Consider the following 17,794-nt stretch of genomic DNA (forward strand, 5'->3'; position numbering starts at 1 on the left):
TATTTTCTTCTAAGTTTAGATAGAGTCTTCAGACTTCCAAATGCTCTGGTTTATTTCTCCCTCCTTTTTTTGCCCAGAGTTGATGATATTTGCTTTTATGCCTTTGTTTATCAAACTTTCTGTGGGCTTTGAGTGAACCTTTCTTGGTTTGGTCCCACGTTGGAAACCTCATCAACCTCTAGCAAGTCTGGATGGCGGTGTTGTTTTTGTTGTTATTGTTGTTATCTCTGAATTCTATCAGCCTTTCTTTCCCCAGCTTGTGGAATCCTGCTGCTTTTATTTGATTTTATTTCCTGTGGTAAACCTGTCAGCCCAATATTCCAATTTCCTCCTGCCTGTAAAACCTGGTGCCTTTTGGAGCAGCAGGTATCGCAGCCCCTGAAATGTGTGAAATCGGAGGGCCGGATGAAATATCCCACCAAAAATCGGTCAAGTGGTTGTTTCTCTGGGTGAGAATTTATGGAATGCACCCCGTGGAAGGCTGGAATGGAAGTGCTGGAATCATATAACTTAATAAAAGGATGTCGGGGGGGGTTGTGTGAAATACAGGTGGTGTTTCCCGTGAGCCATTTAAAACTCAACTGGGGTCATAAATACAAAGAGCTCGACTTAAGGACACATTTTCTGAAGACCTCTCCGAGCACTGCTGAGCTTTTCCCAGGAGTTCAGCATTTCAGAGGTTCTATGGAGCAGGGATTCCTTTTTAAAAGTGCTCTGAAGGTCAAAATCCTTCTCATCCTGGGGGTTTTGCCTATCAGTACCTCATTTGGGCTGTGGGCAGTGCCATGAATCAATCACTGCAGCTTTCTGGCTCCGTCTTCCCTTTAGGATTTTGGAACGCTACGTCCAAGACCAGATTCCGGGGGCGACGGTCGTGGTGGAATCCATCGGAGCACGGAGGTTTGGGGATGGATATTCTGAGGAGGATTACACCAAGTCCGACCTCATGGTCTACGCCATCGACCCGCAAACCAACAGAGCCATCATGAGGAATGAACTTTTTAAGTGAGTATTTCATTTATTACTCCCCCTCTATTTCCATGGATTGTTTGGGAATCTGTTGCTCTTAGAAACTGGTTCAGCGCAATGGGAATGGGAAAATCCATAGAAGCAGCTGCTGCATGGATATCCCCTATGGATGGCTTGGGAATTGGCCATGTCCTAGTTCAGTCTGGTGCCTCGGGATAAATTGTCCCAATGCACATGATTCAGGTTTTGTCCACCCTGTGGAGGAGTTTCCTGCTGGAATTCCTCCAAGGAATTTCCTTCCTGTGTACCAAAAGTCCTGTGTGATCTCCAGGCTTTGGTGCTGCAGTGTTGACCTTCAGGCTTCCCACAGTTTCTGTTTGGAGCATGAGTCCTTTCTTCTTTTCTTTGGGAACTGAGGGAGAGAGGGAAGGGAAGGGAAGGGAAGGGAAGGGAAGGGAAGGGAAGGGAAGGGAAGGGAAGGGAAGGGAAGGGAAGGGAAGGGAAGGGAAGGGAAGGGAAGGGAAGGGAAGGGAAGGGAAGGGAAGGGAAGGGAAGGGAAGGGAAGGGAAGGGAAGGGAAGGGAAGGGAAGGGAAGGGAAGGGAAGGGAAGGGATGTTTTGCGCCTTGTGTAAAACACAGACAACGGGGCATGTTCCAGTGTACACCTCCACATAGGAGATCAGGCTCTTCAAAATGCAAATCAGGCTCTACTTCTAAAGACAAAAACCCTTTTTTGAGGTTTTTTTTTGCATGTTTCACCTTGGTGTTGGTTTTTATCTGGGTGAGAACCCCACCAGGCTCTTCTGTGCTGAGCACATCCTCAGCAGCCTGGCAGGAAAAGGCTGTGAACCACTGCGGGGAAATGGGGTTGGAAAAGGGGGAAAAGGGCTTCTTCTCCTGAGCTCCTGGTGGAGTGCAGATGAACCACAGTGTAGGAAAGCTCTGCAGATATTCAGAGTTTAGAGGCTGGGAAAGGTCACTGGGGTCAGTCTGAGCAAGTTTGGGAGCTCCCCAAAGTAATTCTGCTTATAACATACCTGTCAGCAAAGCAACTGCACCAGAAAATCCAATCAGCTACAGCCTGGTGTTGTTACTGTAGGGTCAAAAATTAGGCCTTTTGTCTCTTATTTTTAATTTGTCCAGGATCAGTTTTATTATAACTTTGGGTGATAAATTAAAGCGTCCATTGGTGCTTTTAATTTCTGGGTCCCACCAAGGTCTAGGCTCATGATCACATCTTCCTCTGTATTCCTGAGAAGTTCTGCTCTGGGCTATGTTTTAATTCTTTTCATCACCTGAAGTTTTCTCCGAACCCTCTCCAGTCTTCCAACATCATTTTTCTGAACTAGGAATATTAAAAAAAAAAGAGTATTTTATATAAAAACGTTATATACAATATAATTAATAGCAATAGCAGCTTTCAGAGGGGTGGCAATAGAGCCTCCTTCCTTCTCCTGGTGTTTGTTTTTAGGTATCCCCATGGTCATTCAGTCCTTTCAGGTCTCAGTGATGCTCTGGGTGTTTCTGGTCACTTGTCCACTATTGGTCATTCCCAGAATGGAGTCACTGTGGTCCTTCTCCAGTTTTATTCAAGATAGTGACACCCTTTTCCTCCTCCCTTTGGAAAGCTCTCAGTAAATCCACTATTACTGGGATATGAAAATCAGCTGTTATCTGAACAGGGAGGCAGTTGGCTCTTTGAATTCCAGGAAAAATAAACTTTTCCCTTTGCAGACTCTCTTCATGGCCAGAAAAACGTGTCCCTCTTCATTTAGGCACCCTTTGAAAATACTGGAATGTCTTTTTAGGGATGTTCAGGTGTCCAATGAAGTACCCAGAGCAGAATAGAGTTAAGATGGGTTGAACGTCAGATTTTCCAAAAGGAAGGGAAGGGGGAATCATCTGAGAAGCAACCTCATTAAAATGCTCCCTGTGCCTGCACACTCAGCTTTTTAGGGGCTTTTTTTCTTCTCTTCAAAAGCTCTTAAATATTTAAATCAGCAAAATCCCAGGGAATGCCTCCCTGGCTTTAGGGTGGAGGTGAGTGGGTGTCAGCTCACTGGAGTAAGGAGACAGAGTTTTGCAGCTGGAGTTCCCAAGTTTTCACTGTAAAGTGGGAGAACCCCAGGAGATTTGGGCCAGGGATGTACCCAAACCTACAAAGATTTTAACCTCCTAAAAAGATGAAGCTCCTTCCTGGGAGTTTGATTTCAGAGGGATGGCTCAGGGTTCTTCCTGCCATGGTCATGGGACACTTCAGAAGTGGTTGTCCCCTCACTGGGAAGCCATGAGCCCCAGCCACCCTTCTGCTAGCCAGGAATCTGCTCTGGATCTGACAGAAAAGGGATCAGTGGGAGAAAGGATCATTTAATGAACTGGATGTGATGGGAGAAAGGTGGATAAGTCTGAAAGAAACAGAACTTCCTGGTTTAAATATTTAATTACCAATAAGGAAGATAAATTCCCACAGGTGATTTTCCAGGTGTTCAACAATTCCATGTTTATCCAGGACCAACAGCACAGAGTTAGTGACTTCTGCCAGCTGGGATTTTCACACAGCTCACCAGATGATTGTACATTGGAAGATACCTGAGGCTTTCCCAGACTGGGCTTTTTTGGGAACACCCTGCTGTGTTCCTGCTTCTGAAACAGAGTGGAGGCTCTGATTTAACACAATTTCTGGTGAACCTGTCACTGTTTGAAAACAATTATTTATGAAGGTCGAATGCAGGGGAAGTTGAAGATGGAGTCGAGCAGCAAGTGGAGAACTGCAGGGATACAGGCAGGAGTCAGGGATCCAAACCCAAAGCAGCTGGAGCTGGGAGAAGAAGGTGGACACAGCAGCTCATCCCAGCGGCAGCTGAGCAGAGTCACATTTGGCACCATGAGAAGCAAACGCCACTGAACCAAAGCGTGAGGCTCCTGTAATCCATACTATTAATCCCACAATAATTCCAGGAAAATGTTTGGCTGGAAAACAAAGGCATGATTTAGAGGTCATGGATGTAGCAGCCACTGCCAGGGGGTAAAAGCCATGTGTCTCTCAAGATATGCAGAATTTCCCTGTCCTCTGCTTTGTAGGACTGACACACAACGAGAGATCCATGTTTTTCCTTAAGACTGTTATGATTGATTACCTGAAGTTTTTATTAATCAGGGATCCCCTAAAACAGAATCATGGAGGTTGGAAAGAACCTCTGAGCTCCTCAGGTCCAACCCTTAACCCAGCACTTCCAAGCCCACTACTAAACCATGTCCTCACATCCACAAATTTATGGAAGACTTCCAGGCATGGGCACTCCAAAGCTCCCTGGGCAGCCCCTGCCAAGGCCTGAGCACCCTTTCCATGGGGAAATTCCTGCTGCTGTCCAAGCTGAGCCTCCCCTGGCCCAGCCTGAGGCCGTTTCCCCTTGTCCTGTCCCTGTTCCCTGGCAGCAGAGCCCGACCCCCCCCGGCTGCCCCCTCCTGTCAGGGACTTGTGCAGAGCCACAAGGTCCCCCCTGAGCCTCCTTTGCTCCAGGCTCAGCCCCTTTCCCAGCTCCCTCAGCTGCTCCTCATCTGATTTTTCCTCCAAATCTGTTTGATTACACCCCAAAAATGGATCTGAATAGTACCTCTACTTCACTATTTCCTCCCTCTCCCACAAACCCCTAAAAGACACGGAGGCCACTCAGATAATTTCCCAGACTGGAACGTTCAGACTCCTTTCCTATCTTTTCTAGGGAAGAGGCTTTGATTTATTGGAGCATAAAAACCAGTTGAATCCAGGAAATTCCTCCTGCATAAATTACATGGAAAATGTCCCCTGTTAAAAAGAAACTGTGTGAAGCTCCTGCACAACGTGTCAGGTTCCATCATGGAGTAAATGCTCACGGCTGAGTTACGAACCTGTAAAAAAAACGGTTTGTCGGGAAAATGCCAGCAGAATTTCAACGGAGAGATGGTTAAAATCACCCAGGGATTTTATGCTGTCCTGCTGAGAAGGCTTCTGCCAGCTCAAAGGACATGGGACATGCACCAGTGACATCTAGTGAGCAGCAAAAGAATGTTTGTATTCACTTTATGCCATCAGTTAGGTTGGAAAAGGGATTTTTTCTCACGTACCGAGGAAAAGGTTTGTGGAAGACATCAGGAATGGGAATTATTCTTCCAGACACCTTTGTGAGGGTGGGGGTGAGCAGCCTCTTTGCCCTCAGTATCATGGAACCAGCCCAAATTCATCATTCAGGACGAGCTCTTCTGCTTGTGATGCGGTCCAGTTCATCCACTGCACACCCAGAGCAGAGTGGATTCTCCCCAGAATTCCAAAAAAAAATAGGGACAAGAAATGCTACGAGAATTTATCAGGAAATCAATCTGAGGGGAAGTCGATTATAAGAAATTAGCACCTTTGAAGAAAGGATCATTGAGGAGTGGAATTTCTGTCTCATGATCAGAGTAAGGAAATCAAATCTATTGCAGGCTCTCTTTAGACATTCAGAGTTTATACACAAAAATATGGAATTTTTTCTTGCTGTTTTTTATTTGAAGTTTTCTGGAGTTTTTTCCCCCTCATCTTTCTCCAGGAGAACCCCTGTATAAGCAAGGATCTGGAATTTTGCTATAGCTCCCAGCTTTTAGGATCCTCCATCCTAACACATCTCCTGCGTTGGTCTTTAGAGGTGGGCAGCTTGTGAGACACTCAATCCTCACTTCTGGAGTCATCCAAGGATTTTATTTTCCTTCGGAAGTTAAAGCCTTGGCCAATGTATTTTTTCTCCAGCCAGCCGAAGAATTTCCCTAAGGAGCTGAGCAAATCCTCTACAAATTGCCTGATTTTAGGGTAACAGCAATCATAGAGTCATTAAGGGTGGAAAAGACATCCGAGGTCATCGAATCCAACATTCCCCCAGCACCATCAGGGCCACCACTGACCCATGTCCCCAAGTGCCCCAACCATAGGTGTTTTGAACTCTTCCAGGGATGGTGACTCCACCACTGCCCTGGGCAAGACCAAGGTGATCTTTAGGGCAGAGTGGTCCTTAGGCATGTGTCCAGGAAGGGTTGGTTGATCCTCGGGATCAGAGCAGAGAAGGAAAGGCACAAAGAGCACAAAGTGATGTCACCAAGGAGTTTCTGCCACTGGAAATCAGGATAAGCTCAGCTGAGAGCTCCTTTTCAGGGTTAAAACTGCGTCCTGGTGTTAAGTACATGGGAATTGTCCCTGGCATCGGGTTACAGGGAATTGCCACTATTCCAAAGCCCACAAAGACGATGTGTGTGCTTTATTGGGCTGTTAACCCACCGTAATTAAAACTCTCTTCATGAACTTGGCCCTAATAGTGGGGTGGTTTTGTGCCATTGAAGGTTCCTGGATGGCAAACTGCTGGATATCAACAAGGAGTTCCAGCCCTACCTGGGCCAGGGCGGGCGAATCCTGGAGATCCGCACGCCGGACGTGGTGGCCAACGTGAAGAAGCAGGCGCAGGCCGTGGGCTACACAGAGGGGGCACTGCTGGCCCTGGCTGTCATCATCATCCTGTGCTGCATGCCAGCCATCCTCATCGTCATGGTCAGCTACAAGCAGTGAGTACCCTCCTCTTTCTCCTCTCCCAGGGGTTGTAACCTTGGAGGAGAGATGCTGCATTTCGTAGCAGAGCCGCTTCAACGATTATCCTTCATCGCGAGGTTAATTTCTATTTATTATTGCCTATTTCTGTAGTATTTTGTATGTATTATCTATATTTCTATTATATAAATCAGTTTCTGGGTTTAATCCCCTTCTCACCACAAGGGTTGCTCAATGCTTGGCGTGATGAACACGAACACAGAAAATCCACGGGAAGTGCCTCCTGGACTTCCCAACCAGGCACAGGATTTTTGTGCCAAAACACCAGCTCAGAACCCAGGTGTTTGACACAAAAGTGAGGATTCAGAGCCGAATTCCATGCCAAAAAGAAAAAAAATATAGGGGAAAAAGGTGCTGTTTCAAGAAATGAATCAAAAATCAAATTAGAGCATCCCAATGTTTTTGCTTAAATCCTAAAATATTTTTTCCTGAGCTTCTTAATTGCAAATGTTTCCTAGAGAGTTGGTTTTCTGCCATTTTAGGGCAACATCAGAGATCTTTCTTGATATTTCCTCTTCCCTCTTACACACTGAAGAGGGTCAAGTAATTGGCTGATAAATTAATTCAAATCAACGTCTCCAACAAGCTTCTCTCCACTAAAATTTTCAGGTCCACTCATATTTAAAATCAGTGCATTTGGACTTAAAAGCTCCATGTTTATTTATTTATTTATGTATTTATTTTAAAATATATTCGTAATTTTTTCTCTAATTAAAGATTATATTCATAAATTTCCATATACATTATATTCATATTCATAGATTTATTATTCATTAGATTTATTATTTATTCATAGATTTATTATTTATTAGAATCCATTTCTTCGCGGATTTCTTCTTTAATTCATGATTATATTCATATCCCCATTTCCCCAGTTTGGGTCAAGGGGAAAATGCCATTTAAAGAAGTTTGGCAGAGCTTGACCAACCTTTGCACCATTGGAAAGGCAGATCATTCCCAAACTGCTCTTCCTCTCCCAGAATTCTATGGAAAATTTGCTTCCATCAGCCTGTTCATCCTGCAATTCCTTGGTGGCTGTTATCCAAATTGCAGATTCCTTACAGAAATGAACAGCCCCATTTTTCCTTGGCATCCAAACATCATCAATCCCTTTTAGGAGCTCTCAGGAATCTGCCTAAATTCATTTCATCCAAAAATCCCATTTTTCCCACCTAGAAATCTGACTTGGAGTGGGATTTATGGCAGCCCATTGTGAATAAATTGTATTTGGAGAGTGCCAAAGAAAATGAAAGGAATTTTGGAGTTAAATTAAAATCCTGAGCCTTATGGTTTGTTTTTGCATTGCAGCCTTTTTCACTCCTTTTCCAAAGGAATCTCAGTGTTTTTCCTAAAATATATTTTAGTAAAAAAATCTAAAAATAATTCCTTTGAAATCCAGTATCCAGCACAACCCTGCAAGGTACTTATAAATTATTTATTATTTACTAGTCACAAAAGAATGGCATCTTCTAAGTAAGAACCAAAAATAATACTCCTCCATTATTTTCTATACATTTTTGAAAGGTGCTAAAATGGGAAAATATAAAGAAAATAGCAATTGTAGTATTTATATCGTTATATATAAAATAATGAAATACCAAGAAACAAGTATAAAAATGCACCTGCGTAAGAAAGAGCAGGAGAATATTCATGTTTTCATGACTTGTTTTCTTTCCCTGCTGTAATTCGTATTTCTGCTGACTACAGAATTGTTTCCAGGGGATCAAAAGTAGCAGCCAAACACTGTTCAGCTCTGGAAGTTCTGATTCTTTAAACAAGTCATTAATTCTGGAATTTGATGTGTGGAATAATTAAGTAGCCTGTAGTTTATTACTCCTGTTAGAGTCACTGTTATGGGCAGTTGTTGGCAGGAGAATTTATTTAACCTTCCTTTTTATCTCCTTTTTTGCAACCAAACAGATTCAAAGAGTAAGTATTCATTTCCAGCTTTGTTTCTTCCAGCTTCCATAGGAGTACTGACAAATTTTATTCTCAAAATATATTAAATATAGGGGGTTTTTTTTAATTTCTAAATTTCTATACTCCAATTTGCTCCTGAACTCTTGGTGTGATGAGTTTAGAAGTGATTTATTTCTGTGGCTACTCAGTGTCATTGGGGTAGATCAGTCACATCACCCTGGTGGTGCTCCCCACACGAGGAGCTTTGTTTTCTGGACAGAGAACAGAAATTTATTAAAAAAAAAAAAAAAACACCCAGACAAACAAACAAAAAAAAAACCCAAAAAAACCCCAAACAAACAAACAAAAAAAAGGACTTTTTTCAGGAAAAACTGTTCATTGAACAGAAATTTCCCAGCCAACTCCATTAAGAAAAAGGAGTTGTGAGTGGGCAAGGGGGAGTGGCATCAAACTGAAAGAGAGTAGGTTTGGATGGGATATTGGGAAGGAATTGTTCCCTGGCAGGGTGGGCAGGCCCTGGCACAGGGTGCCCAGAGCAGCTGGGGCTGCCCCTGGATCCCTGGCAGTGCCCAAGGCCAGGCTGGACATTGGGGCTGGGAGCAGCCTGGGACAGTGGAAGGTGTCCCTGCCCATGGCAGGGGTGGCACTGGATGGGCTTTGAGGTCCTTTCCAACCCAAACCATTCTGGGAACTGGGAAGCTCTGGGATTCCACCAAAACAGAACAGGGAGCTGAAAAATCCAGGAGATGATGATCATGTTACTACTTCGATGAAGACAAAATCCAGGGATAAACTGCAGGGCAAGAACGTAGAAAACTTCACATTTTGGCTTTACTGGGGGCATGTTTTGGGGTGTTCTGATGGGTGTTTCTCCTTCCTCCCGTGGCTCTCCAAAGGCGCCAGGCTGAGTGTGCCAAGACTGCGAGGATCCAGATGGCTCTGCCCGCAGGAAAACCGGCTGGAGCCGCGGCCAACAACCTCTATGAGGAGCTTGGAGACAGCACCATGTGAGTATTCCTTGAGATCCATCCAGAAAAGCACTGCCAGGGCAACCTGGCATAGTGGGAAGTGTCCCTGCTCATGGCAGAGGGTGGAATGAGATGGGCTTTAAGGTCCCTCCCAATCCAAACTGTTCTGGGATTCTGGGATTCTATGAAATCACTTCATGCAGTCTCTGTGCAAAAGGCTTTTCTTCATTCCCCAGCTGCTTGGGCTTCTCCAACATCCAGAAAAAGAAATAGGCTGACCCTGGATGGAGGGAAAAACCCAATTTAATCGTCTTGTAGTGCATGGCGGAACCTTTAAAAGGCTTCAGGTGGGCAAAAAGGTCTCACCAGATGGTTTTCCTAAGAGCAAGATCCTACAGCAGGTCATTGCTGCCAGGCTTGGATTCCTTGGCACATCCAGGCCAGCACTCCATATTTTCCAAAGCTGTTGAGTAAACACATCCAATAAAATTCATTCTTGTCCATTGCACACATACAAAATGATAATTCCCTGAAAACTGCTGCCCCAAATTCCCCATTTCCTGTAGTAAGAAGTGTTCGGTTTGTTGGGGGGTTTTTTGTTCTAGATTTAACCTGTTCAAATATTGAAATTAAAGGAACTATCAAGGCAGAGAAGCCCCTGGCAGCTCACTAAACGCATCTTTTACCTCTTACATGCTCATAAAATAATAATCTCGCAAGGCTGGCTCCCTTTTCATGCCTCTGTAAACCTGAAGTTGATGGACTCCAACAACAATTTAACTCGCAGTAGGAAAATATTCCAGCCAATTATTATTTGTCTGATACTGGGGGGGGATGTTGATAGGCTTTGCCACACTTCAGCTCTGTTTATACTTGAAAACTGAGGAATGCTGACGAGCCCAGCTTTAATAATACTTGGAGCAGGTAGGGAATGAATGGGTGGTGGAAGTGAGGATTGCTCCGTTTTCAATCATCATTCGTTTTGCCACAGAAGTTGAAATTTTCCACCTGCTGTGCTGGAGTTTATAAAATGTCACAGGTCCATGAGAAGGCTTTAACTCTTGGACAACTGGGTGCAGTCTCTGCATGTGGAATAATTCCAGGGCTTGAGCTTTTCTGGGTAAATAGGGGGCTGAAAAATGCTGGGAGCAGGAATAGCTTCTCCCAAGGGCTGAATTTTTGCCTTTTGCCTTTGTCAAGTTATGCTTGGGCAAGAAGGGAGGGAAAATGTGTGGAGTAAAGTTTTTTGGAATGGGAACACTTCTGTTTGTGAGTTACATCTGTACCCTTATGCAGGGGGGTGCCTGCTGGGTAAAATTCACTTTTTTTTTTTTAACACTAAACCAAATTTCTGCTGAAATTAATGATGTGATGCTAAACCCAGAAAAAGCCTCATTGTGCTTTATCTGCAAAGGTTTTTTTGGGGTTTAGTACTGCCCCAAAGAGGTGCCGGTTCCCAGATCTGCAGTGTTGACTTTGAGGCTTAGCTTTATGTAAATTTGGACAAAAAATAGTCTTTGTTGCACCAAAAAAGGTGCTGTAGTTGGAATATTTTCTCTCAGATGTCTTTGCATACAACCAAGGCTTATTCATCATGCTGAGGAACTGATTAAACACAAAGATCCTTCAAAGATAAATCAAAATCCATAGGATTTTAAAGAAAATAACAGCCTTCAATAAATATAATTACAAATTAACTTTTTCTTTAAAAGTTTTCTCTTCTTTCTTGCCCGTTAAATACTTTACTGCAGGGCACAGGTATACCTTAGGAAATTCGTATTTGGGAAAAATCTTTTATTGCCATTTTTCATGAGTTTTAGTACAATATTCCCTGTTTTAGTTTTCCTAAGTCTGCCATCTTTCATTTGCAGTGTCTTGTTTGCTTTCTTTGGTGTTTATGGCAAATGAAATGGAACAAAGCTCTTTAGTTTTAAATCTGCCTTGTCTCACCATTTTCATTTTTCCCTGTCTTTGGATCCATAGGCATCAGTAAGTAAGCTTCTTTCATTGTCTTAATATTTGTAGCTGGTAGAAATTAGTTAATTTTCCTTCCAGCGATTCCCATCCAACCTTGCAAGGTGAAGCTCATATTTTATTTGTCCATTGAGCAGGAAAGACATTTACTGGGAAGTTCAAATACTTCTGTGCTTCTTTATCCCTCTTCTTGGAAGTAGACAGAGGAAGGGTGATTGCTGAACTTGAAGGGCATTATTTCTAAAGCCAAAGGGTCAAAAAAAGCCAAAGCAACACTGAGTGCATGAACAGAAGTTTGCTGGGAGTTCATGGACTTATGGCTGAATTTAAACCTTCCTTGGCTGTTAATTCCAGTGCCATGCAAGACGTGTAGAGTCTTTGAGTTCACAGAAACAGAACTCACTGCTCCTCAGTGATTGAAACAGCTTCACACAAACAGAAAAACATTGTGGGGTCACCTCAGCTCTTGGAGGCCTCATGTGGAGTGAGGAAGGAGCTGAGGAGCTTTTGAAATAATCTGCTCCAGTGGCAGAAAGGTGGTGGCACCTTGCATGAGCCTTCTGCTGGAGGGGCTCCTTCAAGTTCAGAGTCGCTGCTGCTCTCTCCTCTCAGTAGGTGCAGTGCTTGGCTGACCTCAAAGGTGGCTGCTGCGGAATTCAGAGTCACTTTATAGCTCAGAGGCCCAGCACAGGCAGGACCTGGAGCTGCTGGAGAGAGCATCCAGAGCTCCAGGATGATCAGAGGGATGGAGCAGCTCTGCTGGGAGGAAAGGCTGGGAGAGCTGGGATTGTTCAGCCTGGAGAGGAGAAGCTCTGGGGTGACCTCACTGGGGCCTTCCAGTGCCTGAAGGAGCTACAGGAAACACAGAGAGACCATTTCCAAGGGATGGAGTGCCAGGACACAGGGAATGGCTTCCCAGTGCCAGAGGGCAGGGATGGATGGGCTATTGGGAAGGAATTGTTCCCTGGGAGGGTGGGCAGGCCCTGGCACAGGGTGCCCAGAGCAGCTGGGGCTGCCCCTGGATCCCTGGCAGTGCCCAAGGCCAGGCTGGACATTGGGGCTTGGAGCAGCCTGGGACAGTGGGAGGTGTCCCTGCCCATGGCAGGGGGTTGGAGCTAGGTCATCTTTAAGGTCCTTTCCAATCCACACCCTGCTGGGATTCTCTAATTAGTGTAAAGTTAATTATTTGTATTCATTCTGCCCAGAGGAAGCCTTAGGCACACTCAGCTCTGGCAAACTGCAGTGCCTGGGGAGAGTTTATTCACTCCGTGGAGCTCTGCTGGGTGTTTTTTTGCAAATGGGAGAATGATCCCTGGATTCTGTACAGGAATTCCAGTCCTCCTGGCTCCCTGGACCATTAGGAAGCTGGGGGTTCCCTGCCTGGGTGGTCCCCTGATCAAAACAAAAAACAAAAGTCACGAAACAAAAGTGTTTTGTTACGAAATACAGACCCTCAGGGGACTTTTACATCTTAAATAACTTAGAGGGAAATTAAGATCTCTCAATTAACTCCTTCTAGGTATTTAAATTTCTCTTCCAGTTTTGCTAGGGAATATTTAACCACCAGAGGTTAATTTTTCATTAATTTGGATTTAGTTATATTTTCTGAGCTATGAAACACCACCACCAAAACCCACGGAACGATGTGACCAAGAGGTCTAAAACTTCATCTTCCAACATTCACAGAATCATGGGAAACTCCTTTTTTTCCTCCTATTCCTTTGCCAAAATTCAAACTTTGGTAGAGACAAGGCTTAGGATTTTTAAGTCAGAACTTGTATGAAAATCCTGGATGTCTCTAAGTCACTAAAACCAGTCTTAAATGCTATTTTAATTTGTGCAGGTAGATGAGATTGCTACTCATGCTGTACTTTAGCTCTGCCTGACACAGGCCCAAATCTTAAATTTCTCACTGTTTGAGAGAAAAACAAGTTTCATTTCAGCCTGAGGTGAGCATTATTTAAAATAGGCCTCGCAGGGCACTTTTCTAGCAGGCACTGCGGGGCATTTTAAAATACTGTTTTTTTTCAAATCTGCTCAGAAGGTTGTGGTATTAAAAATATTTGAGGGGGGAGGTTAATGAGGGACTGGGAGGTGACAGGTGAAGTCCAGAAAGTGGTGACACCTCCTACTTTTGGTGTAGAAATTCGATGTAACCCAACCACAGGGATTTTTAACTGGGTTCAACGTGGTGAAGAGATGAAATTCAGCAGACACACAAGAGATGAGATTCATTCACATATTGATACTTCGGGGATGTTTTGTGTCTCTGGGTGGATAGGGCACAATATTACCTGATAATTTGGAATTCTAAGAGGTCTTTTGAAGGAGACTTGGGTTTATTTTTGAACTTGCCAAGTAGCTACGCAGCTTCAAATTAAAACAAGCAGCAGCTTGTTTTAATTTTCCTTCCTTCCCCCTTAAAGAAGATGCAAAAGTAAATGTCTTGCCCAGTAGTAGATGCGCTCCTTCTGTTGGGTTGTAGCTTGCTAGAAGTGATTTAATGGCTCTGCTTCATGTCATAAGTTCTTTTTTTCTCTCTCTCATAAGTACCTATGTCCATGCATGTTTCCTCACATGTGATTATCTTCTTTTCTTTCAAGTCTTTTTCTTCTCTACCATTTCCAACAAAGCAGGGGAAAAAAGTCAGTCTTAGAAGAAGGAGACCGACAGAGAGTTATAAGCAGCTTTGCTTCCCGTGCTATAGAGGCTCACAAGCAATCCAATATCAATGGATCCCTGAACAATAACCTCCCCAAATCCTCGAGTAACATCACTTTTTTGTCCGATGAGAACCCGCTAAGGACCCGAAACCCGTTGTACATGGAAGGTCCCCCTCAAAGCCCCGCTGCCGCAGGGTTCCTATGGAAAAGGAACAATGCTTTAGATACTCTTTCTCCTTCGAGACTGGTCTGGAGAGAGGCCTCTTTGGGGGGCAGCTACCGGGCGTGGACAGTGCCCACTCACCTGACCAGGAGACACACGCAGGGGTCCCTGGGTAGGCCGGTTATCATGGACCCCATCCAGTGGCAGCAGCAGAGACTCACGGCCAAGGAGGAAGGAGCTGAAAATCGGGATAGCAGTGACGATGTCAGCAGTCCACTCTTCCAAAGGATCAGTAGCCCCAAGCTGACTGTGAAGGAGAAGGCGAGGCAGTTCGAGGCGCTGCAGGAAATGAAGCAAGTGAGGTCTCCCGAAGTGAAATCCACGCGGTCGCCCACACACAGCGCCAGTGTCCAGGAGGGAGAGAATGCGCCAGAGCAGTCTCCCAAAAGTGTGGTGGCTTCTCCCCGCCTTCGCTCCTCCCCTGTGTCCTCTCCAACGCCTTGTGCTGAAGGAGTTGAAGCGGAGACTGCCGTGGTCCCCGCTGTAATCGTCACTCACCACGACGGCCCTGAAGAACATTCTCCTCCACCAACTCGCAAACCAACTCCTCCATCTTCTAGGATAAAGAAACCACTTTGCCAAAGTTTTCTAGCTCCTCAGACCAAAGAAGTTGTAGAAAGCATTCCAGACCCACCTAAAATTCCCCCACCCCCACCTCCACAGCTGCCGCCTCCACTGCCACCACCACCTCCATCCCCTCCTCTGTTGCCACCACATCCTCCGCCTCCACCTCCAGTTTCTCTTCCTCCTCCTCCTCCTCCTCCTCCTTCTTCTTCTTCTTCTCCTCCTCCTTCTTCTTCTTCTTCTTCTTCTTCTTCTTCTTCTTCTTCTTCTTCTTCTTCTTCTTCTTCTTCTTCTTCTTCTTCCACTCCATCTCCTCTTAGCACGCAGCTGCTGTCCCCTGCCAAGCATTCCAAATCCCCTGCCAAACAGCCAGCTGTCCCCACCCCGGCCGCAGTGCCAGAGCCTCCTCCCCGCAGGGAGCTCAAAGGAATTCTTAAAAACATTCAGAATTTGGCCGCCATTGAGAAGTCGGTGGCCAACATGTACAGCCAAATAGACAAGAACCACCTGCTGCCCAAGCATGTCCCCAAGCTCAAACCAGCCCCGAGCCCGGAGCTCCCGACTCCAGAAGCCGCGGCCGAGCACAACCAACAGAACGGGAACTTGAGCTGTGTTGTGGAGGAGCTGGAGAAACGCTTCCCCTCACAGTCTACAGCTCTGTAATGCTCATGGGTGGATGTTCCCTGCTTTCTTTGAGTGGGAGGACTCTAATGCAGCACACGGTATCTGCCTCAGACTCTCCAGGAATCCCGACTTTTCCCCCTTTTTCTGCTGTGCACCATGACTTCCCCACTCCTGATCCTAAATGGAGAGACGTTGTCTTTGCCGTTCACTCAAAAATTTGTGATATAAAATATAACTCTCCAAGTTGTTTTCTCAGAACTACATCTTGCTGGTTCTTAGTCTGTTTACTGGAAGTTCTTGGGGAAAACTGTCCATTTTCACCCAAAGCTGGGGCATAGATGGCAGTGGGCTCAATACTTCTTTAAGCAGCCTTCAGTGTAGGTAACATCAGTAAGATTTTCCTGTAGCTGTGATTGGAATCTCTTGCTATGCCCATAAAATGCCCCACCTGGAAGGAATCTTCTGCCGCACATTGGGTGTCAAAGCAAGGAAGGCCTGGGAGCAGCAGGCTCAGCTTCGGTGAGCCGGGTTATTGGGTGGGCCTTGAGCAACCTGGGATGGTGGCCCTGGCCATGGGATGAGCTTTAAGGTCCCTTGCAAGCCAGGCATTCCATAATTCCATACTGCATCTCCCTATTCTGGGGGCTCTACTCTGCTGACGTTTTCTGGCAGCTCAGTTCCTATGTCCAGTGAGAAGAAGGGTTTGCTTTTGTTTCTCAGCAAACGTGGCTGTGTCCCCACTCCTGTTCTTCATCTTCTGCCTTCCATTGCATTTTTTTTTATATACTCTAACTGCATGTGAAAAGTTTTTATTTTGTAAATTCCTTTCATGTACAAAGCATTTGTTGTTTGTTTTTTATGATTGTGCATGTGCATGTTGTTGCTGTCTCTCTTTAATTTCCATGCTGGTCTGTCACAAGCTGAAACATCTCAATTAAACTGTAATAAAGTCACTCTGATTAGTATCACCAGGTGAAGGTTTTCCAAGTGCTTGTAAAAATCCACGCAATGTGGATTTACTTACCAACTTTTTTGCTCACAGGCATCTAAATCAGATCTTTACATAAAATATGTCGATTATAAATGTTTATGTAAAGTAAATTAGATTGTCCTTTGAAAAAATGGTAAGTAAAGGCAGTTTGGGTATTTAAATGCTTGGTTCAACTTTCAAGTTTCCTTTCAGTCCTTTACCAAAATCTGAAAAGTTTAAGATGAAAACTTTGAAAACCATGTTGGGAAAGGCAGATATTACCTAATGAAGCAAAACTAAAACGCCAGTTCGGTATCAGCGTTGCAATTCTGAGCACAAAGGTAACAAATTCTTTGTCAGGCTGTTTATCAGACTCAGCATTTCCATGGTGCTTGGCTTTTTCTCTTTTCTCCTGTTTTTATTGAAGTCTGCAGTTAGGACATGCGTGGATGCTTCAGTCAGAAGTTGCTCAAGGTAGTTCCTCACTTTTTGCCCCAGTGCCAAACTCCATGAACTCCATCCCACAATTTCTGCTGATCCATTAGAATTTTCCTTTACTTAAAACCCTTGTTGGGCTAGGCTGTAGGATCAAGGTAGGTGTAGGAGTAGCTAAACGTGTAAGGGCAGGGATTATCCATCCTATTTTTGCTGTAACAGAATCTGTGTCATTTATGGGATGTGCACAGTTTTGGTGCTCAGTTCTCCAAGGGTGGCACGACTGCAGTGTTACAATCAATTTCCCAAAGCTCAGCACCTATTAGGTAGAGAATTGTTAGAATTGAAGAGCCAGAGTGGGAATATGATTTAAATGTTTCCCTCTGTGTCCCGGCCATGCTCCTGGCAAGGGGACAGTGGGAAGAGGGCAGAGATGGGCATGAAAAAGTATCAGGCTGCTCATGTTCAGAGTGGATCAACCCCAAAGTCAGAAATTAAAATTGAAGTGCCCAAGTCCCACATTAGAGCTTGTAAAGAGCTGCTGTTGTGCAGCTCTTTACATCCCCAGTGAAATATGACACAAATAAGATGTGATTTTGTGGTCTGTAAGGTCGCACAGCAGAAGTGGAGCTGTCGAGTCATTCACAGCATAAACTCCAACAGTCCAGTTTGGCTACAATTATTTGGGATGTTCCTTAAGAAGAAAGAGTGGCCATCACACAGAAGCTCCACTTTAAATATTAAATTTCATTGTTTCAGAAGGGTCTGGGAGGGGGTCATGGCATCAGCTCTTTACTGATGAGCAACATTTACTTTCTCCTTCTGGAAATCTTGATGAAGTTGAAAACTTTACAAAACTGGCTTCATTTTGTCTGG

General features: G+C 44.7%; 1 protein-coding gene across 1 annotated transcript in view; it reads left to right on the top strand.

Annotated features, from left to right (window-relative positions):
* Positions 1 to 17,794, top strand: part of PCDH15 (protocadherin related 15) — a 711,356-nt gene that overhangs the window by 680,991 nt on the left and 12,571 nt on the right. Inside the window, exons 32-34 of the mRNA XM_048310479.1 lie at positions 829 to 1,005; positions 6,316 to 6,534; positions 9,394 to 9,504. Coding sequence (XP_048166436.1) covers positions 829 to 1,005; positions 6,316 to 6,534; positions 9,394 to 9,504 — 507 coding nt within the window. The remainder of the gene's footprint in view (positions 1 to 828; positions 1,006 to 6,315; positions 6,535 to 9,393; positions 9,505 to 17,794) is intronic.

Source organism: Corvus hawaiiensis, chromosome 8, assembly GCF_020740725.1.
Source record: "Corvus hawaiiensis isolate bCorHaw1 chromosome 8, bCorHaw1.pri.cur, whole genome shotgun sequence".
In the NCBI taxonomy this organism is placed as follows: Eukaryota; Metazoa; Chordata; class Aves; order Passeriformes; family Corvidae; genus Corvus; species Corvus hawaiiensis.